The sequence below is a fragment of the Nicotiana sylvestris genome, chromosome 8, assembly GCF_000393655.2.
Source record: "Nicotiana sylvestris chromosome 8, ASM39365v2, whole genome shotgun sequence".
NCBI classification, from domain to species: Eukaryota; Viridiplantae; Streptophyta; class Magnoliopsida; order Solanales; family Solanaceae; genus Nicotiana; species Nicotiana sylvestris.
The window spans coordinates 141,674,073-141,700,647 of record NC_091064.1 but is presented as its reverse complement, the minus strand read 5'-3'; the positions used below and the strand labels follow the sequence as shown (position 1 = coordinate 141,700,647).

At 38.4% G+C, this 26,575-nt stretch overlaps 1 protein-coding gene across 3 annotated transcripts; it reads right to left on the bottom strand.

Annotated features, from left to right (window-relative positions):
• LOC138876559 (zinc finger BED domain-containing protein RICESLEEPER 4-like) lies at positions 1-25,187 on the bottom strand. Of its 3 annotated transcripts, none has more exons than XR_011401907.1 (3): positions 24,996-25,177; positions 22,507-22,577; positions 510-571 (listed from the first exon to the last, which is right to left on the bottom strand). XR_011401907.1 is itself a non-coding variant. In XM_070155691.1 (2 exons), the coding sequence occupies exons 1-2, from the start codon at positions 25,113-25,115 to the stop codon at positions 146-148; spliced, it is 513 nt and encodes a 170-aa protein (XP_070011792.1). In that variant the 5' UTR covers positions 25,116-25,187; the 3' UTR covers positions 1-145. The 3 variants fall into 3 exon arrangements, 1 of the variants encoding a protein (XP_070011792.1); XR_011401906.1 differs by having other exon boundaries at positions 25,029-25,177; XM_070155691.1 differs by lacking the exon at positions 22,507-22,577 and having other exon boundaries at positions 1-571; positions 25,029-25,187.
• Between the last annotated feature and the right edge of the window lie 1,388 nt (positions 25,188-26,575).

Below are 26,575 nucleotides of genomic sequence, written 5' to 3'. Positions count from 1 at the left end.
GAAGCAATAAATTTTATTACCAAAAATGGCATATCTTTCTTAGTCATCCTTCCCCCAATGGAATGAGCACAACAAGGTACTAATACCACCATTAGAAGGAAAAAAAACTAAGGAAGATGTGCCAAAATACAAGTTACATATTATTCTATGTATTATCTCTAACAAATCTCATAAATCCTTCAAGGTTCGGAGGAGGTTGCGTTGGTGGTGGTGGAAAAGAAGCTTGTTCATCACCACTTCCGGGCGAAGCCGAATCCTCCGCAAGTTCCGCTATCATTTCTTCATAAGCTTCATCTATCGCCGGTTGTGCTTCTGCAATTCCAAAGTTTCTTCTTTCCGAGCGGATCCAATCTCTAAACAATACTGATTTTTCCAAGCTATCCCTCATAGACGCTCTATGATCACCTATTTGCAGTCTTGCTTGACTGAAAGCGCTCTCTGATGCAACAGTTGAAGCTTGAATTGATAAAATATCCCGAGCCATCCTTGCAAGAACAGGAAAATGTTTTTCCCTTGCCTTCCACCATTCCAAAAGATCAAAAGAGCCGTCTGGATTCTCCTTTTCAAGTCCCTGAGACAAATAAACTTGAAGCTCATTTAGATGTGAAGTTTCATCATAATTTTCACCTTGAGACCCCCTGAACTCCGTCCAAGATTTAAGAGCTTTTAAGCCCGCAACTCTTTTAGACGATTGTGAGCTAGACGAAGTAGGGGTTGGAATAGTTGGCCTAGCATGCTCTAAGGCAAGTTGATAAGCATTATAAACTGTTTGAGCATTAATCTTAATTGAAGCTTTTGCATCTGCAAGTGTCGCAATTTCCTCATTTGAAAGATCTAAAGCCTTATAAATATTTGAATACCAAAAATGAGGATTTATGTGCCTAGTCAAACTACCCGTGCCGCTACGGTCTCCAGTATATTTATGCACCATTAATTTCCCACAAGTTTTACACTTAGCCTTATTTTGTTCTCTTACTTGAGTAAAAAAATTCCAAACTAATGATGTTTCTAGGCGTTTAGCAGGTTCTCTATTAAAAGTAGGAGTTTCTACAGGTGGGTCGACCGGTGCATCAGTTGGGTTATTAAGAGGACTAGTAGGTGTATCATCTAAATCCGGTGCTTGGGTTTCATCATCATCCTCATTTTCCTCATTATTTTCTAAGATGGTTTCATTAGGATAAAGAGCATTCATAATTTCATCATCTAATCTTTCACCTGGTGCAACATTATGATAAAATTCACTATCGGTAAATTGAAAACAAGGGTGATCACTATCAAGAATTACGGAAGGAGGAGGACGTCTAGGTTGGCGACTACTTTCAACTTGCTTATCTTTTCTAGGTCGGGGAGCCGGGGGAAGGGTAGTTGGTTGGCCACTACTTTCACCGGTTTTATCTTTTCCTTTACCAAACATTTTTTTCAAAGTAAATGCCATATTAATTATAATTATGCAAACTAAACCACACAAAAATATATTCTAAAAACGTAAGAGTTGAAACGAGTTTACCGGATTGCCGAACAACTTCTTGAAAATTGAAAATCGTTGAACACTTGAAAACTTCAATTCAACAACTTCACAATTTTTCACGAAATTTCAACAATAAATTAAGTAATTGTAGTAGAGAGATTGAGAGATATTGAGAGATATTGATGAATTGGTGAATAAAAATGAAAGAATGAGGGGGTATTTATAGTTGAGAAATGGGGAAAAGTGTAATTATATAAAGTTTGGGGTTAAAATAAAGTTTGGGGGCCAAATGGCCATTTTTTAAACTTAAAAACGGTCATATTTTCAGCCCAAACGGCTAGATTTTAAATATGGCCGTTGGAGAATTTTAAATTTTTTTTAAAAAAAAAAAAATAGCCGTTGGGCCCGCCAGGCCCGCCAGGCCCGCCTGACGGTCCCGGGCTAAACGGTCCTGGGCTCGTGGGCTCAACCATGAAGATCGGCCCGTGACGGGCTTAGGAGGACCACCAGGACCGGCCCACCAGGCCCACCAGGCCCGTTAGGACCGCGGGCCCGGTCCGGTCCGGTTCAGGCCCGGCCCACCGAGCAGCCCTAGTTGCGCCTTTTAGACTAGACTTTTCCAATTCCCTCATCAGTTCTGTAAATTTTCATGACAATTAACTCACGAAATTTTCCTAGTGAAACTGGGGCAGAAAATTTCGTTCGTTTGTTTTGTTGTCTCAGCAGGTCTGACCTCGAGGCGCATGGATCGAGATGATCTACGGGATGAGTCTCAATCCAGAATAAAGAAAAGAAGAAAAAGAACAAAAAGAAGATGTTCCCAAATATTGGAACAAACAAAGGGCAGGTCGCTCAAAAATTTGATCAAATTCCCGAGCTCCGCCAATCCCGTTTCACTCAATACTGCAGAAATAAACAAGCACCTACAACTTGCGAGCATCAAGATTCAGATCGAAGTCTACAAGTAGAATCAGCTAAGACCCAAGATCAAGTTGCAAAAAAGTTATAGATAGGAATCTTGTAACTAGCGGTTGGCAGACATAAGTAGTTAGTTCAGTTTCAATTTTCTTTGGTTGTAATAAGGAAGTCAGTAAAGCAGTAGTGGCAACAGCGACAGCAGTAACAGTAAGCATTGCAATCCCATGGTAGTCCCAACTATCAAAGTTTCCCGAACTACATTGACCTGATTCCTGTTTAGCCCAGGATATGTAGGAAATCTTTGAAGCAAAGATTCGGTCAAATCTTCCAAAAAATGCGCTTCACACGGAGTAGTCCAACGGGCCAAAATCGCTCAAATCAGCTCACTTTATCTTTGCACGAAAACCTCGCATGTTTTCGGGCAAAGAGGGGCAGCTGTGAGCACGTGATTTTTGTCTACGCGACAATTACTCCAAAAGAAACTCGAAAAATAAAACAAATGGTTTTGTTGTACAATTTTTTGTGAATTTGCTTGGCATTTTTGTATTTTTTATCTGTGATTGTTTAGTTTTATCAATTGAAAATACAAAAATATATGTCGCGTATAAAGCTGGGATCTTGTGCTACTATTATGAATTAATTAAAGTCATATTTGGTTTTTGAATGAATAAAAAATCACAAAAATATTTGTCTTGTTAATTTTTTCGTTTTATCGTTTAAAGGTTGATTTTTGTTTAATTAATATCTTATATTGTGTGTTAATTATTACTAAAAAATCAATTGGTGTCTTGTGATATAATTTTGATTTTTTATATTTCTTATATTATTTTTAGAATTTTGTAAATTCGGATTTTTATGGGAAAGGAAAAGAAATAAGTTGAATTGGATAAAATTGGGTTTGGGCCATTTCAAATTGGACCCAAAATTGGGCCCAAAGCATTTGTGTTGTCCGGTCCAGATCAGTTAGCCTCAGGGACGTCCAAACGACGTCGTCTTGATTATGCTTGATCTGGGCCGTTGATCTCAGAATTATCAACGGCCAAGATCACAAACCCTAACCCATCTCAACCAACCCGACCCAGCACCATCCTCGACCCAATCCCCACAGAGACCAAAATGATGTCGTCCCTTTTAAGTGGAAAGATCAAGGCCGTTGATCATCGATGATCCAACGGCCAAGATCAAACCACTCACCCCGTATATAAGCCTGCCCCCTTCACCCCGCGGCGTAAGCCAGACCCCTCTCCTCTCTTCGTCTCCCTCACCGAACCCAAACCCCTTAGAACCCTAGCGCCGCCCCCCTTTCCCCTCACCGTAAACCCGGCGGAAACAACGCCGGTGACCCCCAGACTAACACCCCTAGTACACCTCGACCCCCTAAACACAGATCCACAAGCCATGGTTCTCGAATCTTCCCCCACCGTCTCGAATCTTCGTTTGAAGATTCGAGCCGGACCCTAACCCATGCCAAACCCCCCCAAATCCATACCAGGAACCCCCCCTGACCTCCCTCGTGACCAAACCAAGCTTGGTTTGGTCCGAATCTAACTAGAAAACCCCGAGTCCCAAATCCGCCCTAAGAACCCTAGAAATCCGGAATCTGAGGTTTTTGTCCATTTAAATGAGAAGGTTGGGGTCTAATAGACCTTAATCGAAGTGTTCTCAGTTGAGAACACTTCAATTAAAGTCCGTTCAACCCCAAAAGAGGTTCGATTCAAAATCCAAGACATGGTCATCTGATTTTTAACCCTTTAAGGTATTTCTTCTTATTTTTTTTGTTCATTCCATGTTGTTTTGTTATGTTAATGTTTGTTTGTATGCTTGAATGTCAGTTTGATCTGTTTCCAATTGTGTCAACTATTCTGTCCATCTCACCCAGATCTTTATTTGATCGAATTTGTTTCTGTGTGTTTATTACGTATAATTACAGTTTGTTCAATCGAGTCGAATAAGTTCCATCAATCAGTTAAGTTTTCCACAAATCCCCGTGCCTGTCAACATGAAATCATATTCTGTGTTTGTTCAAGTTTGGTTATCTGCTATTGATTTGTGCGCGTTGTAATTCACATAGTTGATTCGATACATGTCATCAATTAGTTTCAGTTTGGAATGGTATTAATCTGACTCGTATTGTTTACTTGTTTACTGAGGCTTTTTAGAATTGATTACACTGTGTTTAGCCTGTTCAGTTGAATCAAGAACCACTTAAGGATTGGTTATAGCTGCAATTTTAATGAAAATTTCAGAGTTTAAGTTAAGTGGACTGCCAGTTTGAGTATGGGTTGAACCATTAGAGTGGTCTATAGTGCAAATACACCCTGGCTGACATCTTTACAGATGAGAAGTCAGGTGTAAAGTGAGTTTAATAATAAAAGGCTGAAGATGCACATGAAAATGGTAGTGGAACCTGCTGTACAGCAGGGTATCCACTCCTTTTCTGAATTTCAGCAGTTTAAAGTAGAAGAAACCCCATGCCTAGACAACCCTAAGTGGAGATGACAGCCTTTAAGGCTTATTTTAAGCCCTGAGCAGCCTGTCTTTAAAGGAGTTTTCTTCCTTTCTATAAGGATATAAAAGGAGGAGGGAATCAAAAAATGGGGGCTGGAAAAACTCAAAAGTTTCAGTGCTTCAAAAACCTCTCTAAAATCTATTTCCCTGTAATTTTAGCAACAAGAACAATCACAAAGAGAGGAGAGGGGTTTTAGACAGTTTTCAGCCTTCAAAAACCTCCCAAAAATCGATCTCCCTTTAGTTTTCAGCAACATAAAGAATCAGAAAAGGAGATAGAATAGGGACATCATTTGAGACTTACAAGAGTTTGTTTTTAAAAGAGTTGACATCCAAAACAACAGAGAGACTCTTCCATTGAATTTTTCTATTCAGTTTCGAGTTTAGTAGTTGAAGTTGACATTCCAGTTTGATTTCAATTATCTGGAACTTCTTCCGAGATCTATTGGTCCAGTTTTGGTATAATTCAAAGTTTAGTTGAGTCTTTTGGGTGTTGATTTTTGATTTTGGGTTTACAAATCATTTCGGGTTTTGTTGGAGTGTTGTTTCTGGTTTGGAATTGGTATTGTTGTTGGTTCGTTACTACTGCTGTTGCTGCTGATTTTTTCTACTTTCTCCTTCTTCTTGTTGTTTCAACATCCAGGTACACATTCGAATTTCACACTGATGTAGCAGTAACAATGAGTATGAAATGAAAGAAGCGAAGAATTTTTAATCGATGGGTTTTGTAACTATAAGTCTTATAAAGTGTTAATAGATTGTATGATTCTTTAAGGTTGTAAGTCAACGGAAAATGCATGAGGTCATGTACTTAATTGAAACTTAGTTTGTTTAATACTGTGATATGTAGTTTGTTTAGTAGTATACATGATATAGCTATGTAATTAGTGGAATGTACAAGTAGTTAGTATATTGATAATTAGACTTCATCTCCAATCATGTTTTGTACATATAGGGCGGGTGGCTTTTAACCTTGCCGAATGCAACATAGCTTTAATCTTTTGAGTCTTTAACTTTATCGGACTCCGTTAGGCAGTTTATAGGACAAGGTTCGAATCCCATTAGTAGCATCTTCTAGTAATTAATTCCATTAGTCTCGTTTAAATGAGTTAGTTTAAATTCAACTTGAAGAATGTTTAGCGTGAGTTTAGCATTTTATTAATCTTGTATGCAATTTTCTTTATCAACTTAAAAGCATGTTAGCTAATGAAATAAGGCATGAAATAATTCCCCGCCTCATAAATAATTAATCTGATAATTAATAAGAGGCCGGAGCTGGTCAAGCATGTTAATTTAATTAGCGTATATTTTCCTTCATTTTTAGAGACAAACATAATAGAAAAATATAGTCGTTGTAGGTTTACCCTTTCCAAAAATGAGACGAGCCTCGCCGAATAAAAAATGCAAATTGCAGGGCCCTCAATAATTGGCTGTAATAAAACACTTAGAATTCGGGATGGATTGTTTAGTGAATTTTACTGCCTTCCCCAAAGATAATGACACGCTAGACTCTTTAGGCGCGATTTTAATCAAAATACCTTCTTAAATTCGGGTGCGCATTTATGTGACCCAAATTCAAAATCTCAACGGAGTCGGAATGTATTAACAACCACGGGTGCATTGATTGTGACTTGGTTCGAGATGCGTTTTCACGACGTTGCAATTCTATAAAAAATAATAATAATAAAAGCGTTTTAAACTTAATAAAAGCACACAAGTCATAACATGTATTAAAATCAGATATTTAGCCATTATAACAATTTAAGCGACCGTGCTAGAACCACGGGATTCGGGGGTGCCTAACACCTTCCCTCGGGTCAACAGAATTCCTTACTTAGAATTTCTGGTTCGCAGACTTCATTTGGAAAGTCGAAAATTTCCTCGATTTGGGATTCAAGATAAACCGGTGACTTGGGACACCAAAAGCCAAACCTTTCCAGTGGAGACTCTGAATTAAATAAATAATTCCATTTCTAATATTGTCACTTAAATTGGAAAAACTCCCTCACGCATTTACCCTCCGGGGCGGGCGCGCAAAAAGGAGGTGTGACACTCAGAGGTCCACCATTGGTGAGATTAGTCTATGTTTGCAGAAGAGACCAACCTGGTTCGAGGTCGATTTCCAGGTAATAGATGTACCATCGTCTTACAACTTGCTTCTGGGACGACCATGGATTCATGCTGCTGGGCCGCAGCATCAACGCTGCATCAGACAGTAAAGTTTGAATGGAATCACTAGGAAATAATCATTCACGGTGAGGGTAGCAACCCTACATACAGTCGCTAGACCATTCCGGCGATCTAGGGAAGAAGGAAGCTGGGTGGAGAAACATACCACCACATTGAGCGGGTCAATGCCATTGACAAAAACAAATGGTGGGATAGCAAAATTGATAGTATATTAAGTTAGAGTGGGTACAAACCTGGCAAAGGCCTCGGCAAGAACCTCCAAAGAATCTCTAAACCCATAAAACTCAAGAAACATGGCACTACCTTAGGTTTGGGATATGAATACACCTGGGAAGAATTCAATAACTGGTCGCCATCATGGCGCGGTCCTTACTATCCACTAGAGCAGCCAATACCACATATGGAGCAAACCTTCCAATATGCCGGCATTATTTATGGGTCAGATGAAGAAGAACCACTTGCAGCAGTGAAGAACTTGTTTATAGAGGACACTGATATGGACTGTTGTGTTATTCTCGAGGAGGAGGGGGAGGAAGGCCCTTCCATACAGGCTGTTAGCAGGGGGGCACATCTCATGAATTGGACCATCAATATAACCAAGGCCCGACGAGCCTCGGGGTAGCAAGGCTAAAACAAGCATTATTCCCTGTTTTATTTACTAAATGATTTTCTTTTAGCATTTTTCAATTTCCACAATAAGATCTTCGATGTTCAAAATAGTTATTCAATTTATCAAAAGCATTTCTGATTTTTCTTATGAATTAATATTTATTGCTATCATCTTCCTCCTTACTTTACCAATACATCATTACTATTACTTATTTTGATGAACCAATGATTGTGACATGCAATGAGACAATGTAACAAATGGACATGGATTCAGAAGAAGATGACATACCTGACGAGATTGTCAAAGAAGTTGAGAATTTTGAGAACAGACCTAAGTCCAACCTTGATGAGACCAAAATTATCAACTTGGGAGATGCAGAAAACATCAAGGAAACGTGAATCAGCATTCACCTATCGCCATCAGAGAAGAAAGAATACACAAAATTTCTAAAGGAGTATGAGGACATATTTGTCTGGTCGTATGATAACATGACTGGTCTGAGTATGTCTATTGTGCCTCACAAACTGCCAACCAATCCAATGTGTCCACCGGTAAAGCAAAAGTTTAGAAATTTCAAGCCTGATATAAGCTTGAAAATCAAGGAAGAAGTCACCAAACAGATCAACGCTAAGGTCCTCAGGGTAGTAGAATACCCGACATGGTTCACCGAGTTTTGACATGAGGAGCCCTCATACTTGCAGAAATGGACGGAGAAGTCTGGCCAAAGACGATTAATTCAGATGCAGTCAAGCGTTACTATGTGTAATATTTATGCTTTCCTTATATGATGTAAATTGAATTACGCCTGACCTGATTCCCGTTTAAGAGGGGATACGTAGGCAGCCCTATAGCTTTGGTCACAATTCAATAAAAGTTTCCCCCCCCCCCCCCCGTAATTGGAAATTGGGGCAGAATTTTGAGGAGGACCCTCAAATTTTCGAAGTAATTTCAGCCAATCGCCACGCGAGCTACAGTCAAAAAAGTCAACCCATCAAACTGGGGTAGAATTTTGAGGAGGAACCTCAAAATTCCGTAGCAAGAGAGGTTGCAATGTCCTGAACTACGTCACAGTCGCCTGTTCTTCTAAAAGCTAGTTTTAATTATACATTTATGTCATACTTTTACAAAATCATGCATGATTGTTATTGAAACTGCTTTGTTTAGCAAGGCTACCCAATAATACAGATACTATAACCAGATCAAAGCCGAACGAGTCAAGCAAAGCCAGCGGGGATGCGAACTAACCTCCCCCTTACAGAACTCACGATTTTTTTGGATGCAGGCACTAGGATTATGAAATCATTACACATACTGTACACCCACAGGACAAATATTATTCAAAATATGATTATCAGAACTATTACACTTACCAACATTTGCTATCAGCACACACAAGTAATGCTCTGTAGTCACAATGCTCCTAGTAATCACAATGTTGCAATCCGCTATCAGCTAGGAAAATTATACTGTTATTATTTGACATTTTATTTCTTGCATAAGGCTACCATTCTTCCTTCTGAGACTAAACGATGTCTCCATCTGCATTGCTATATAAGGCTACCATTTTGCATTGCGAGGTTAAGCTCTACCTCTATCTGCATTCACATCTTTGCATAAGGCTACCATTCTGCCTTCTGAGACTAAACGCTATCTCTATCTGCATTCTGCATAAGGCTACCATTCTACCTTCCAAGGTTAAGCTCTACCTCCATCTACATTCGCATCTTTGCATAAGGCAACCATTCTGCCTTCTGAGACTAAACGTTGTCTCCATATGCATTTGTATTGCATAAGGCTGCGATTCTGCCTTCTGAGACTAAACGTTTTCTCTATCTGCATTTGTATTGCATAAGGCTACTATTCTGTCTTTCGAGACTAAACACTATCTCCATTTTTCATCCAATTTCCATAAGGCTACCATTCTGCCTTCCAATTTGCATAAGGCTACCATTCCGCCTTCTGAGGTTAAGCTCTACCTCCATCTGCATCTGCATTGCATAAGGCTACCATTCTGCCTTCCAACTTGCATAAGGCTACCATTCTGCCTTCCGAGGTTAAGCTCTACCTCCATCTGCATTCGCATCTTTGCATAAGGCTATCATTATGCCTTTCGAGGCTAAACTATGCCTCCAATTTTCTTTGAAACTAAGCGTTATCCCAAGCACTATTTATCTCGCTTCTCTTACAGGCTAAGCTCTGCCCTTCAAATCGCAAGACTAAGCTCTGTCTTGTCCGCATCATACTACTGCATTCTTCATGGGCTGAAACATCGCCAATTCATCCGAATGTGCCATCGTTCGGAGGCACCATCTTCATAGCCCGAGAACACCATGCCATGGCCCGATGGTCTCTTTCAATCTTTTGCATATCATTATTCAAAGGCGTCATGGTTTGGAGGAACCATCCTCATAGCCCGAGAAGATCATTTCATGGCCTGCAAATCCTGCATCAAAAAACCCATGGCCCAAGACATCATGGTCTCAAGATGCCATTCCTAACCGTCCCAAGACAACATTCGTGGTCCAACTGGAACTTGCATCATGTTTAAATTTAAGCACAATATATGCTTGTATTGCTTATTTGCATGTAATATTGCAAGCAACGACTATCCTAGCAGGAGCAGACCCGCTCCAGTTCTCCTAACCATTCCCATAAATCGTCCACTCACCCAGCCCTAGATGTTGCGTCCATTCTTGAAATATCCTCATCGGCATACTCCGCAGGTGAATCCTGAATTACATACGACATGATTCCTGTGAAACCAGTGATATGTAGATTGCCTAGAAGCCAGGGTGCGGCCTAAACCTCTTCAGACCGTTTCGCTCGGTCAAAATTGGCCATCATATCTTTACCCGACAACTCTTTCATCCTTCCTAGGTAAGGAGGGGCAACTGTTGATACCTAATTTTTCCCTATATATTTTCAATATGCAAAATACCTTCAAAGTAGTATATGTATGCATATATAAGCATGTCCAAGGGTTTTATTATTTTTCCATAATTTTAAAGGTTTTAAATTGATTTATTTCCTCTTTTTTTTTATCCAAAAAATCCCCAATAATTATTTCCAAATTTATTATTTTGGTAATTCTTCTATTGGATTTCTATATTTATGCTAAAATATGCCTAAGTTAATTCTTACATATTTTGATAATTGCATTTAGTATTTTAAAGCTAAATTGCATATAATTGCAATATTAGCCCTTTTAAGGTTTAATTAGGTTTCATATGCATAAAATTGGATCCTGTATTTTTAAATTGCTAATTATATATTGTCAATCATTTTAGCATTTCTAAATTATTTTTAGAAATTATCTACTATTTTCTATAAATTAAATGGGGAAAATGACTATTTAACTTATAGCCAAAATTGGCTTTCAAATCTAGCCTAAATCAAACATACCCCCAACACAATTAAAAACAGCCCAAACCCAAGCCATACCCGACCCACCTACCCTATTCCTTAGATAAACGGTCCTCATTCCCCCCCTTCCTAAATTAAACCCAAACCCTCTCATTCTTCATTCACTCAACCGACTCTCATCTCTCTCTCTCTCTCTCTCTCTCTCTCTCTCTCTCTCTCTATCTCTGGTTCTCTATAGAACCTTCTCCCCTCCTTTCCTCTCTGATGAACCTTATCCACCATCTCCCTACCTGAATCAATGATGGTCTTACCACCTTCCAGCCTTATGGCTCCCTCTTGAACATATGTCATCGTTTTGAGGCCTTCAAGTGAATCAGAGGCGGTTCACTCGCCTCCCATGGTTTCCCATGCCATTTTCCGTCCATCCATGGCCGTTCGAGTAAGATCTGTTACTTTTTCGGCTAAACCGGTAACTTTTCAAGGTTTTCTCACCTTTTCTAGGTTCTCCGAAACCCTAACTTTAAAGATTTTCCAATTTTCTTTCAGATCTGTGTATATTGTGAAACTTTTGGTGTTTTCCTCAAAGGTTTTTCGATTTTTTCAAAGTGACTCTCTGTCTTCAAGATTAGGGTTTCTTAACCTCTTTTAAAATACTTCTCCTCTAATTTTCATTATTGTCATATGATTTTACTATGTCTAAACGGTTTATTTATGTTTTCTTCTACCTGATTCATTACGATGAAAACCCTATCTATTTTGGAACTGTCTTTGTTTATTTTATTTGTATGTATACCTGTTTCGATTGTTTTCTTTATGGTTAGATCTTTTTCTTTGTTTATCTTAACTGATTTTGAGTTCTCACTGCTTTTTTAACTCAACTTTATTAAAACCCTAATTTCTTAAAGATTTCTTCACTTGTTACTATGAGTTTTAAAGAATCTCTTTACTTGTTTCTGTGTGTTGGCCTAATATTGTTTACCTGTTAGGTTGGGTTTTCACTATGGTTCTATGTGTTAGCCATGACTACTTGACTTTGTTAATTGCCATGCTTCGAGTGGGTTCTTTTTACTACCGAGTCCTTAGCCTAATCATGCCACTTCGGTATGTTTGTGTTCATCTAGTTTGCTTCTTTTGTTGATATGGCTGACCTTGCATGTCTGATATGCCTGTTCATTCTTCTCTATTTATATGTCGAAGTGCAGAATCATGACTCCCTCTTGATTGATCCTGATTTCCTTAAGTTACTATTTGATTGCAAGGTTTTCTCATAAACCCCTAAATTTTACTCGTTTGTTTAAGTTGATTGATTCTATTCCTTTATTTGTTGTGATGCTTCATTCTTGCTAAATCCTTTCCCCAAGTTAGTGTGTTCTGTAATTGGACTCAATCATATGCCCTATACTTTTACTACCCCTTATATGGTAAAAACCAATCTTTCTCAAACTGATTTTCTTTCCTTAATTATCCCTGTTAGTATTCATTTGAGCTTTAATTCCTTGATTAATGGGAAGTACTTGTATTAATTGGCTTCTAGTTGTGATTACTTCTATAATTGTGTTAAACCTTTACTTGTTACCTTATTTTCTACTTATTTTCAAAGCTATAAATACCCTAAGTCTTTCATTAACAAGACACAAACTTGGCTTTCAAAAACCCCTCTCTTACTTAAAAATTCTGTGCTATTCTACTACTATTGGCCGGCTGCAAGCCAAGGCTAATCATCTATAAGCCTTGGTTCTTTCATTTGTTTACCTCTATCTTCACTAGTATATCCTAGTTCAATTTAAATCCTCAACAACAATATGTTTCTAATGCTGCTTCAGTTTCTTTTACTTCTGGCCTGCTTTTACTTGTGGTCTTGTTGTGAAGCATGCTGACATGGCTCCCCTCCCTTTAAATTAATGTGATTCAACTATGCCTGGATGATTGCATTTTCTTACCTATTGTGTACTTACCATCTTGTGAATCCCAAATCCCTTATCCCTCCTCTATGTGTTTTATTGTTGGTTTGTGATTATGCCAGTGTCCAGCTATCTCTAAGCATGTTCCAACCAGTTCTAATATTCCTGCTAAGGTCAGGTGTCTGTAGTCAATATATAAGTATCCCCAAATCCCCTTTTACCCCATATGTGATTACTAAATTCATTTATTTGTTGTGTGTGATCTTACCATGAAGTGTTTGAACTCTATCTTATTAATACAACTCCTTTCAACGCTTTCTGTTACTGATTGCTTTCAAAATGGACCTATCAATCCAGTTTTTAAACAAACTTCTTTCAAACATGTGTCCCGCACTTTCACTATACTCTTAGACCACTAGGTTCTGTCCCTTTTGTGTGAGCCTTGCCTTGGGACCCTTGAGCTCCCTCTAAACTTGGACACATGAAAGTTGGCCCTTTCACACTGCACTTACTCAGTCTTGTCTATGAAATCTCGGTGTGACCACTGTCCGGGATCTCTTGAGGTCCTTAGGGAGCTCTGACACATCTAGATATGAGGAAAAGCTATGAAACAATCTTGGCACTTGGGGTGATTGATTATATAACTCAGATAGGAAGTCCTAATCAGGCTTCCTATAGTGTAACTTCTTATTTTCATTTCTACTCATGTAATTCACTTTAATGTTGGTCGGTAATAACTTGTTGCAATTCAGTATTGGGGTTGGCTAGTGAAAAAGGATGGGGTAGAGATGCATGTTATAGTCGTTAAGGGTAAAAAACATGTTATTTGGTTTATGTTCCTAATTACGCAAAAGAGACCATCCTTAGGGTTAATATATGCATTAGAAATCATGCTCTTAGGTCTCTTGTTTATTGTTTCAGCATGTGCACCCTTACAAAATCTTGTGCTAAAGCCTGCTAATAATTAGCACTTTAGTATTATGTTTTACGCTACCATGTGCATTTAGAAATCCTGCTCTAGGATTTCTGCATCATGAGTTTACATGCATCTTAGATACCATGTTTTAGGATCTCATTCGCAGTTGAATTCACATTTAGTGTAAACTGCTGATTATAAAAGAGGTAAAAACAACTTTACACTTGATTATTCTGTTTAAAATAACTGGTAATAATCTCTGTATTCGTATCAACTAGAACAATATGCTCTTAGGGAAAAATAATTTTCAAATTGTCTTTTAATAACTTGGAATAACTACTGCACATTACTTTATACCTAGGCAAGCCTTAGGTAACTACTTCAATAAAAATAGAATTGTCCTTGTTTAACTGCCAGTATGTTAAAATCAGTAGGCAAGCCTAATTCAGACTTCTTTTCTAAGTCATGTGATAAATCTAATTCTGTTGTAGTCACTTAGATACCATGCTTTAGAATTCTGAATTCAGACCTTATCTGTGTATGAGTCATGTTGTCTATATGCACTACCCGTGGAGGTATACTTGAGCCATTCGTTTTTCTTCCGTTCTCCATTTAAATGCAGTCCTATGTGTTCTTGTTTGTCGCCTAGAATTTTGCCTTTAAACCTGAGGATCTGCCTAGAATCTCCCTCATTGGAATGACCGGTGCGTTAATACCACGTGTAGCCCCCCTTTGAGGAGTGTCATACCGAGTATTGAATTGATGTGATCCATATTACAAGCAAACCTAGGACGCCCCTTTACATTCATAAGCATGCTTTAAATTGTAATTCTTTTCAAAATTTTGCCTTTCGCTAATTGTTTTTAAACACTTGTGTATTTAAACTCAAATCCCCTACTATTTGAGCCATACTTGTTTATTTGCTAAATGCACAAATTCACAAAAACTGTCTGGCCGGGAACCACACTAGTTCCTGAGGGGTGCCTAATACCTTGCCCTTAGGATAATTTCAAGCCCTTACCCTATCTCTGGTTACCAAGCATAGTTGTAGATGAACCCTATATGTGCCATAACGCACCTTAAAATCGTTAGGTGGCGACTCTTCAAAATTGCAAAATCCATTTCCAAAAGGAAAGAGTTGTCCCAACAAAATGTTACGAACCCGCTTTCCGTAGAGGAAAAAAGGGGGCGTGAAAGATACTCTAAAATTCTCCTGTGCCACCAAGCAAACTCGAATATCAGCAGTCGATCTAACAAGAGAGTGTCGCAATACTACTGAAGTACCATCAACTTAATCACATTGCCTTTTCCTCAAACATATACCCTCGTAAAATCACCCGAATTAACATTACCATTTCCTTAATCATCTGAAGATCATTTCCCAAATCATTTGAAGCTCATTTCTCTAATTATCTGAAACTGCCCGTGCTGCCAAGAATTGTGACCTTCCTTTCAGAATTGATCCGTGAGCTTACACATGCAAATCTAAGTCTTGCACAATATACCGCATTTACCATACCGTCCTAAGGTAAACATGAGAACTTCATATCCATTTCGAGCCACATACAACTACGTACTAAACTAGCCAAGAACTTTTGAATTGGACCTCAGCTGGGAGAAAATCACCATACATCCCATGCTCTTCATTCCCGTGGAAAATAAACACCTCTAACCATGGTAGAAGCATCAAGAACTTTTCAAATTCCACTCGCACAAAACTAAACCATCCGAACTGAATCCTTCTAACTCAACCAAGCTACGCAGGCCACTAAAAACCCAAGAGAATTTCCACGAAACACCTGCAGAAACACATTACCTCGTAATCACCCAAAGTACTAACCATATATTTACCATGTCGATCCAGCCTACTACGAAACTATCCTATTGATCTTACTTCCTTCTAAATTAACTTCAAATTGATACTTCTCCTCGCCTTAACACCACAATTCCTCAACCCAGATTCACCACATGAGACCCAAGCATAAAACCACACCTTCTAAGGCTCACAAACTGCTAAACTCTCTCTTAAACATTCCCAACAGCACCACATCCAAAATGCTTACCCTGAAGAGACTTCCCACGAATCCAAAGCCATTTCCTTCACCTTCTTGATACTCATATATAGAATCCCATAATTAATATAGAAAATACCACAAGTCCAGACAACTTCCAATGAAAACTTAGTTTCTAGTCACTTATACAACTTGAAAATACTCAATTGTTACATGTAAAATCTTGAACACATTAGAACCATTTTCAAGAGTCATTCACTCTATTCAAACTGCAATTAGCCTGATCAAACGAATAGGACCACTCATGCCACTATAGCACTCCGACATCGTAGAGTGTAACCTCATCTTAGAACAACCAAGCAACATCCGGCTCTATGCACCGATCATCCATTACCAACAACAACTCAAGACATTCCGTGATTCTCATACACCTATGAAGCATGACATAACCTGTGTCAAAATTTTCCTTTACTCGAGCCATCCTCGGTCTCAATCTCCGTAAACTATAATTGATTCACCCGCACGCCTCAAACTGGAACCAACATAGCACATAACCATGCAATCAACTAATCAATAGAAGACTCCCCCACTTGGCTCGAAGCCATAGACCAAAACATACACAATAACTCGTAACGCATATACTATATTCTTGCCATGATACCATAGTGAGATTTGAACTCAATCCTTCATAAGCTTGTGAAACACAGACCATCTGGTACTTTAAATCTTCTGCAACTCCCTCATTCACTCTCATAGTAGTGAAGCCTACTCTCTTGAGCAACCCAAATTCAAATTGTAAAACATATATTTGCTTGGTAATAGAGATCTTCCAATAAATGACGCAAGGGATTACGCCAACTTTAGAACAATCCGTAGGAGATAACCCCACCTGCGTTGCTTCAAACTAACATTTATGTATACCTTCCACCATCATAAACATTATGCAGTCATTTAATCTTTCTAAGTCCGAACTCATACCGCAACATGAAATTCACTTCACTCCAAACTAGAACACATGAAAAGATTCTTCACACACTCATAACTCGGGGCTATACCTCAAATCGAGTTGAAAATCAAGTACCTAATAGTTCTTTTATGCTCCAGCAGACCCTTCTTGTCATTTCCAAATCATATGAATACACCTCGCAGTCATAAAATACTTATCACGTAGCTATCCAGCCATTACTCCCCTTAATATGGACACAACAGAACATATAGATCCATATGCACGCGCTCACAAAATCAACAGCTCAGGGCTCGAGATATAGGCAAAAATTCGGCCTAAAGTCTTCCAGACTGGCCCAACATCAACACACAAATATAACATCTCACCACTTCATCGGGGAATCACAACCCATCGATGACATCGGATACTAAGCGCTCATGCGCGCATACAAACTCATGGAAGAAATTCAAAGAGTTACTTTTCAAGCTGAATCAATGATGCACGATAAGAATTCAAGAATGTGAAGTTTTTCCTAATGGTTTTACAGCCTCTTGAGGATAAGTACAAACGTCTCCGTACTGATCCACGGGACTCTACTAAACCTGCTCATGACTTGTGAGACCTATGTAACCTAGGCTCTGATATCAACTTGTCACGACCACAAACCGGACCAGGTCGTGATGGCACCTCTCGTGAAGATAAGGCCAGCTGACACTTACCCATTTCAGTTTTACGAAGTTAACAAGGAGAATTAAGTCTAAAATATGATAATTAATCCAACATTTAAGTAGTCAACAGTACAAATATATGGAAGAACAACCCAACACAGCCCGATACCGGGGTATCACAAGTCACGAGCATCTACTAAGGTCTAAATGTAACGACCCGTCTGGTCGTTTTGTGCTCTAGCATGTCGTTCAACAGCTTGAGTCCATGAGCAGCTTCATTTTAGGTATTATGACTTGTGCGCATAGTCGGAATTGAATTCCGGAAAGTACGGAGTTGATTTAGAAAGAGAATTCTCATTTCAGAAGCTTTAAGATGAAAGAATTGACTAAGGTTGAATTTTTTAGTAAAGGACCTCAGAATCGAGATTCGAAGGTTCCAGCAGGTTCGTATGATGATTTTAGACTTGGGCGTATGTTCGTACTGGGTTATGGAAGACCCGGGAACGTTTCAGCGCCTATTGTGGAAGTTTGCATTTTTGGAAGAATCTCATAAGTTTGGATTGAAATGCATTTCAGGGTTATAACTGTATGTTTGAGATTCTGAGTCTGGGAATAGCTCAGTATGGTGATTTTAGTGTTAGGAGCGCAATCGAAAGTTGATTCGAAGGTCCGTATGTCATTTTGGGGTCATTTGGCTAAAGATAGAAATTTAAAGATTTTTGGGAAGTTTGACCAAGAGTTGACTTTTTGATATCGAGGTCAGATTCTGATTCTGGAAGTTGGAGTAGGTCCGTAATGGCGAATATGACTTGTGTGCAAAATTTGAGGTCAATCGGACGTGATTTGATAGGTTTAAACATCAAAAGTAGAAGTCTGAAATTTTAGAGTTCCTTAAGCTTGAATTGGAGTGCAATTCGTGATTTTAGCATTGTTTGATATGATTTGAGGCCTCGAGCAAGTTCGTAATGTGTTTTGGGACTACTTGGCATGATTGGTTGGGGTTCTGGAGGCCTCGGGTGGTTTTCAGATGGTTAACAGATCAAATTTGGAGTTTGAAGAAGGGCTTCAACAGCTGATATCTGGTGTAACCGCACCTGCGGGGTTTTGGCCGCAGGTGCAGAGCTGCAAAAGCAGCCAAAGGAGTGCAAATGCGGTTGAGAAGGGAGAAGGCTGGGAACGCAGATGCAGTCAATTCGCTGAATAAGTGGGACTGCACCTGCGGAAGAATGAGCGTAGAAGCGGAAATAAGGAGCCTGGGAAGGACCGTAGATGCGGTAGTGGGGCCGCACCTGCAGAACTGCAGAAGCGGTTGTGTGGCCGCAGGTGCCGAAGTACTGGAGGCAGTAAGATCTTTAAAAATCGGAGGGCTGGTCATTTTCCCCCGTTTTTTAATTTGGTGTGGACGATTTTGGGGAGCTTCAAGTGAGGTTTTTCATCATCAACGACAAGGTAACCAAACCACACCTATCTTCAGTTAAATACATTGGTTATGTGCATATTTGAGCATGAAAATTTGGTAAAAACTTGGGGTTGAGGGATAACCAAGAAAATTCGTATTGTTGGATTTTGACCTCGATTTTGGGTATGAAATTAAGAGAAAATCGTATATTTGAGTTCGTGAGTTCATGGGTAAACTTTATCTTCAAAAAATTTTAGAATCTGGGCACGTGGGGCCGAGGGCAATTTTGACAACTTTTCGTGTTACGCCCTGCAATATTACGTCAATATTACGTCCCGCAGTATTATATTACGATGATGTTATGCTTTGTAGTAATATGTTACGATGATGTCACCCTCTGCAGTAATATATTACGATGATGTTACGTCTTGCAGTATTAAGTTACGATAGTGTTCTACCCAGCAGTATTATATTACGGTAATGTTATGCTTCGCAGTAATAAGTTATGACAGTGTTGCACCCTGCAGTATTTTACGTTGAATTTGTCGTAAGGTAATTGACATTAGTCCAAGGAAGATTATATTGGGATTTTAAGGATTATGCTATTTCACAAGTGATTAGTAAATTCATAAAGGTGAAAGGGGGAGCAAGTCTAAGAAAATGAATTTTGTTGAAATTTGGTATTTTGGGATAACATACGGCTCAAACTAAAATACTCGGTATTTATGGACTAGTACCATACAAGATACCACATGACCATATTAGTAAGGCATATAAGGTATGTGAAAAGTGAGTAATATTTCAAGTAAGTGAGAATAATTCTCAATTTTATGGGTAATTAATTAATTACCGGGTAATAGGACATTACCCAGTTAACTAATAAGTGTATACTTATTGGATAAGTCTAATAAAATACTAATGGGGCAGCCACTATGTCATTTATGTATGACTTATAATGGAGTGATAAGGTGGCATTTTTGAAGCTCAAAATCAGTAACACAACTTTTGGTCCAAAGTCCCACTCTACCAATAATAAAATTTGTCTTGAAACAACACCTACAAAATGCTCTCTCTCTCATCCTCTTTGTTATTGTTCAGTGGAATTGCAAACCCTAGTTAGGCACCGATCAGTTTAAAGTGTCAGTATAATCCTTTCAGAATGACAATTAACAATCCCTCAAATTCCATGGCATCTTCAATTGCCCCAAAATGGGCTCAAATAATTTTGTAACTCTTCCTCCTCAAAGGCGGGGCTGTCATCTTGTTACATCCAAGGATAGTAACAAAATCCAATGAGATTTCTTAACACATTAACAATATGAGATTTTGCGATTCTAAAGAAGTACGGTGTAATCTTTCTTAAGAGAATCAACTTAGGTATGTTAAGGCTATCCCTTCTTTGTTTTGGCATGATTCATACGATATGAACAAAACATGCAAATGCACAGATTCCATGAATGATTCTATTCATAGAAGTATTAGAGATATCTATATTCTTGAAATTCCGTGTCTCATAATATTTTATCATATGTTCATGGGTCTCAGAAAAAAATACGAAAGTTGAAAAGAGTTTACTTTATGATATTACTCAAAGGCAAAATGGTCTTATGAAGCTCCGAAAGATTTTATTAACGTAGTTTTCATTCATGTGCATTGACCCATGACCAGATGGTGTTATACGCGTATATATGTAAATATATGTATATGAGATATGGAAAAGGTTACGGCATTATATACGCACCACCACCTGATCAGCTCGTATATGATGATGATGTTGCCCACTGTGGCTGAAATATGATTCAAATGGCATTATATACACGTATATATGCATGTATATGTATGTGGGATATGGGAAGAGGTTATGGCGTTGTATAGCACCACCACCTGATCAGCTGGTATACGTTGATGATTTTGCCCACAGTGGTCGTATGATATGATAGGGTGCCCTCAGAGGCTGATGATGTTATGAGACAAGTACTTATGCACGACATGACATTCATACGCATATGCATGACGCTAAAAGTATTTCATAATTTACAAAGTTATTCAGACTTACAGGTTAAGTCAAGTACTTTATAATTCTTCAATGTCTGTTATGTACTTATTTATGTGTCTTATATACTCGGTACATTTTTTGTACTAACATCCCTTTTGCTTGGGGACGCTGCGTTTCATGCCCGCAGATCCCGATATACAAGTCGAGAGCCCTCAAAGTAGGGTATCAGCTCAGCGGAAGATGTTGGTGCGCTTTATTTGCTTTAGAGTTGCTTGTTTGGCTGGTATGATTTAGACGTGTATTGTTTTGTATAGAGGGACTCTGTCCTGACCTTTATGACATTTATGTACTCTTAGAGGCTTGTAGACATATGTTGTGTACATAAAAGATTGTACGGCTTTGTCGGCCTATGTTTTGAGTTTATAAAGGATTATGTTGGCCTATTAGGGCCATATGTCATGTGTATATGATGATGTAATAAGAAACATACGTTACGTTGTTATTCGATTAGTAAGGTCCCGAGTGACCATCGCTGCTCATCGGTTTGGGTCGTGACAAAAGTGGTATCAGAGCAGTTCTGTCCTAGGGAGTCTACAAGTCGTGTCTATTAGAGTCTTGTTTATGGGTATGTCGTGCACCACACTTATAAGCAGGAGGCTACAGGGCATTTAGGATTGTCCTCGGTCTATTGACGCGGCAGATATACCTCGAAGTCGCTAGAGCAGTCGCCTTGCCTCAAGGGTGATAGGACTGAGTCGCAGTACCTGGATCTGCACATGAAAAGCATGCGCAGAAGGGGCATTAGTACACCACAGCGGTACTCTGTAAGTGCCAAGCCTAACCTCGGTTGGGTAGTTACGAGGAACGTCAGGTCCCTACTGAGGTTAAATAAAATATAAAGTTTGACAGTGTAGAACAGAACAGTATAAATAAATACGGTAGTAAAAGTAAAAAAAGATATAATAAGGGCAACAACAACTATTACATAGACAAGGCAAAACATGGAGAGAAATGTGACTTAGCACCAAAATAACAACCGAGGATCTCCCAAGATGCCGTCCTGTAGTCCCATATGTATATATCCAATAGATCTCCTGGGATCCCGTCCCGTAGTCCAGTTCATAGTGCGGGGGGATCTACCAGAATCCCGTTCCGTAGTCCTAAATGTAAATACCTAGTACTGGGGGAATCTACCGGGTGCATTCCCGTAGTTCCATATAACTGTGCAGGGGGATCTACCGAAATCCCACATTCGTAGTCCCAAAATAAACAAATAAGGGGTAGCTACCGGAATCCCACATCCATAGTCCCAAAATAAATACACAGCAACAACCGAAAAATATACAGAAATGGCAAAACTTCATATTAAGGCAACAAGTGATTCTAGCCTAGCATGTTGCACATAATTTAGGTAAGGCAGTTTGAGCAAGTAAAGCAATTAAGTCACTTAGACATGCTTTCCTAAGCTAACAATAGGCTTAATAGTGCAAGTAATAAAAATAGGAAAGCACAAGTACGCACTCGTCACCTCACGTACAAGGCATTACAGTTACCAAATATACCAAATCCTAAGGAGAAGGTCCCCCACACAAGGTTAGACAAGCCACTTACCTCGAATCAGCTCAATAATCAATCCAAAACCACGCTCTTGCCACAAGTACTCGACTCCAAATGGCCCAAATCTATTCAATTCAATTGCATAATATAAGTAACACTTCAAGTAACTGATTCTACAAAGAAATTATAAGCTAATACGTGAAATTAGGTAAAATGACCAAAATACCCCTCGGGCCCACGCCTCGGAATCGGGTAAAATTACATTTCCAGAATCATCACACTCTCACGAGTTAACCATACCAAAATTATCCCAATCCAACCTCAAATCCCCAATCAAAACTCAAATTCTTGGTCTAAGAACTTTCCCCCAATTTTCATACAAATTCCGAAATTAAATGATGAATTCATGCTTAGATTAATGGGTTACAAGCAAAAAAGGGGTAAGGAATTGTTACCCAATTGTTACATCTAAAAATCCCACAAAATCTCGCTCAAATTCGAGCTCCAAAACTCTAGTTTTGATAAAAATGGCCAAACCCTCGACTTTGAAATTTTATATTCTGCCCAGGTAAGTTCTTCTTCGCGAACGCGGGAGGACCCTCGCGTTCACGAAGCACAACTTTGCTTGGCCCAGATTTCCTTCATCGCGAATGCGTTGCCCCTATCGCGAACGCGATAGCAAACTTCTCCCTCTTACGCGAATGCGGGACCCTCTTCGCGAACGCGTAGGCATATGACCTCCCAGCTTCGCGAACGCAAAGCATTAAGCTTCCACCAGCCCTAGCTACTCATCGCACGCAAGGCCCCACTCACGAACGCGAAGAAGGAAACTAGAACTGGAGACTTGCTACATTTTCTGCAATCCATAAGTCCAAAAATGACCAGTTGGGCGTCTGAAACTCACCCGAGGCTCCCGGGACCCCAACCAAACCTACCAACCAATCCTAAAACATCATTCAAAATTGTTCCAACCTTCGGAATGCTCAAAACAACATTAAAACACCTATTTTTCATCGGATTCAAGCCTAAGAATTACAAAAACTCTAAAAATACTCTTTCGATCAAAAAGCCTATCAAACCTCATCCAAATGACCTGAAACTTTGCACACACGTCACATTAAACACAACGAAGCTACTCCAACTTCCAGAATTCCAATCTGACCCTCCGATCAAAATCTCACTATTGAACCAGAAACTTCAAAAATTCACTTTCGACATTTCAAGCCTAAATTAGCAACGGATCTCCAAAACACAATCCGAACACACCCCTAAGCCCGAAATCTTCTAACGGAGCTAACAGAACCATCTGATTTCCATTTCGAGACCGTCTTCGTACTGTTCCAACACTTAAGCTTTCATTTAGGGACAAAGTGTCTCAAAACTCTCCGAAATTCAAAACCGAACATCCCGGCAAATCAAAATAGTAGAAATAAACTTGGGGAAAGAAGTTAATAAAGGATAGGGGAGTTAATTCTTAAGACAACCGTCCAGGTCGTCACAAATGCATATGAAATATGTTAAGAAAATCTCTCGGTACATCATACGGCCATTAAGCCTCTGATTGATATCATAATTTAAACTACAACTTACGTATTTCTGAAGCCCATGAACAGATGATAGAATAATATGACACATGGAAGAATAAGAATATACATATCTCTAGCATTTCTACGAATAGAGTAATTTATGGAAGTTGTGCATTTGCTCGCTTCGCTCGTGTTGTATAAATCATGCCAAAAAAAGAAAGAAAAATATGTTCTTCAAGCTAAAAGCTATCTGCTATAGCAGTTTCATTTAGTAACGATAGAATTTAAGTAGGTATCATATTTGGGACAATAAACCATTTTGGTGACAATTTTCATATTTTTTATTTTCTTTAAATAGAAAAAAAAACATATGGATCAATCTTTTTCTTGAACTTCTTTTATAGTAAAACTGTAAAACTAGAGTCCATCAAAACAAAGTAATAAAGAAATTGGCGGTATCGTTACTGGGAGGGAACCGAATATTTAATAAAATAAAATCCTCTTCCCATATCTCTCATATCAGTTTTATAATTATAAAACTAGTTCTATTACTAATATGTGACTTAATGGAGCCCTTATTCAAATAATATGTCCTGAATTTTTTCGTGTACTTCTTTTCTTGGCAGGAACACCTTATGATATAATCAACTATCTTTTCCCTATGTGTGTGTTAGTATATGTTTCCATTATTGACAAAATTTAGAAGTATTTTCATCACTACTTTACTAACTTCATAATTAATACTTGTAGGGTGGTATGCAGATAACTGAAATCTTAGCCATAGATTGGCCAAGAGGATGATAATGCAATATTAAACAAAAGATTTGGAGAAGAGATGGAGACAACATCAGAAGACAAACAAGATTCTTTTTAAAAGAAAAGACAAACAAACTTATTGACACTTATGTTTATTTTACGAATTGAAGTTGTACATCTAGAACAAATAAATGAAGTACGACACTTAAAAACCATTGAATATGATGTTGAAGAGATGTATGGGTAATATAAGAACCTAACCAAAGCAAGACTGACTTAATCTGTCAAATTCACCTGCAGTATCACTATTTTTCGGCCTTCTTTATCTCCTTGACAATTCAATTCGCCAGTTCCTCCCCATTGTATTCCACACAAAAACATCTAACTAACTTCCATTTTTGGATTCACCAAATACATGTTGTGAGAAGATTCCACCAGATAATCATCTCCTTCACTGACGCTTTACCTTGGGGTCTCAATCAAAATACTTTATTTGATGACAAGTTAACCATTTTAGGTATATGTGTCACATAGTGCTTTTGCATGTGGCTTCCACGTGGGTGGGTGATTTTAATCCTATCCAATTTATTAGTTAATTAGGTAATATCCTGTTACCCGGTAATTAACCACTTACCCACATAATTAAGAATGTCTCAAATTACTTAAAATTCTACTTAATTGTAATACACCTTATACATCGTACTATTACGGTCATGTGGTACTACGTAAAAAAAAATCATACACTATTATTCATTAAAATATCTATGTAAAAATACATATTTCTCAACTTTTATTTTTTCTAATCTCATATGAAAAGTAAAAAATTATGTACGTTTAATTCTTAAAATGGTAAAAAAATAACCTTCTTTTCTTGTGAGAAAATAATTTATATTTTTACAATAAAGAAATTCTTTTTGTACTACAATTCTCAAAACGGAAAAAGGATAACTTCTCTTATGATAAAATACTATCTACTCTTATAATAAATAAAACCTCATTTGTAAGCTCCCACATGTCATGTATTTAATTTAAAACTTATAACAACCATATAAAATCGTATCTATCAACTTTTATCGAAAATGATTTACTTTAAAGAAAATAGATATCAAGCCAATATATAATAGTTCCGAAATTCTTCAAACGTAAAGGGTCGTACATCCCTATCATCATGTATAACCGCAATCCCTTCCAACTCATATGTTATTACTTCGACGAATCATAGCGTTAAAGTACGAGATGTAACATCATTCCCCTTTTAGAACATTCGTCCTAGAAGGTTAACTCTTAGAGATTTACGAAATTTTTCACTAGGGTCTCTTCAGTAAATTAACCTAACTTTTATCTGAAGTATGGACTATTCACAACTTGTTGTACTTGAGTATGTCGTATCTTTTTCACCTTCACCATACTTACTTTTCTATCTCCCATCGTATCTTCTGTTTCTTTCATAACCTTCCTTCCACATAAGTAGAATATACATCTATGCCTTAAAGCTCTATTGTGATAGTATCTCTAGTGCATACAAATTCGGTGGAAACTTTAGACTGGCTTCTTACGACTCAGCTCTATGGCACAATCTTGAACCAAAAGAAGGGTAATATTTCCTAAATGCCATATAGCCTCTCAATTATAAATGTGGCGCACAACACACCCATAGGCACGACTTTGTAGACTCCCTAGGACACGACCCGCTCTGATACCACTTTATCACACCCCAACCTTTGGAGGCGTGGCCGGCACTTGATGCTGCACTGGCACGAGTGAACCACTATACAACTCTTTTATTTTTTTGTAACTACCATGGGCCAACATGGCCACAACTTATAATTTACAACTATAAG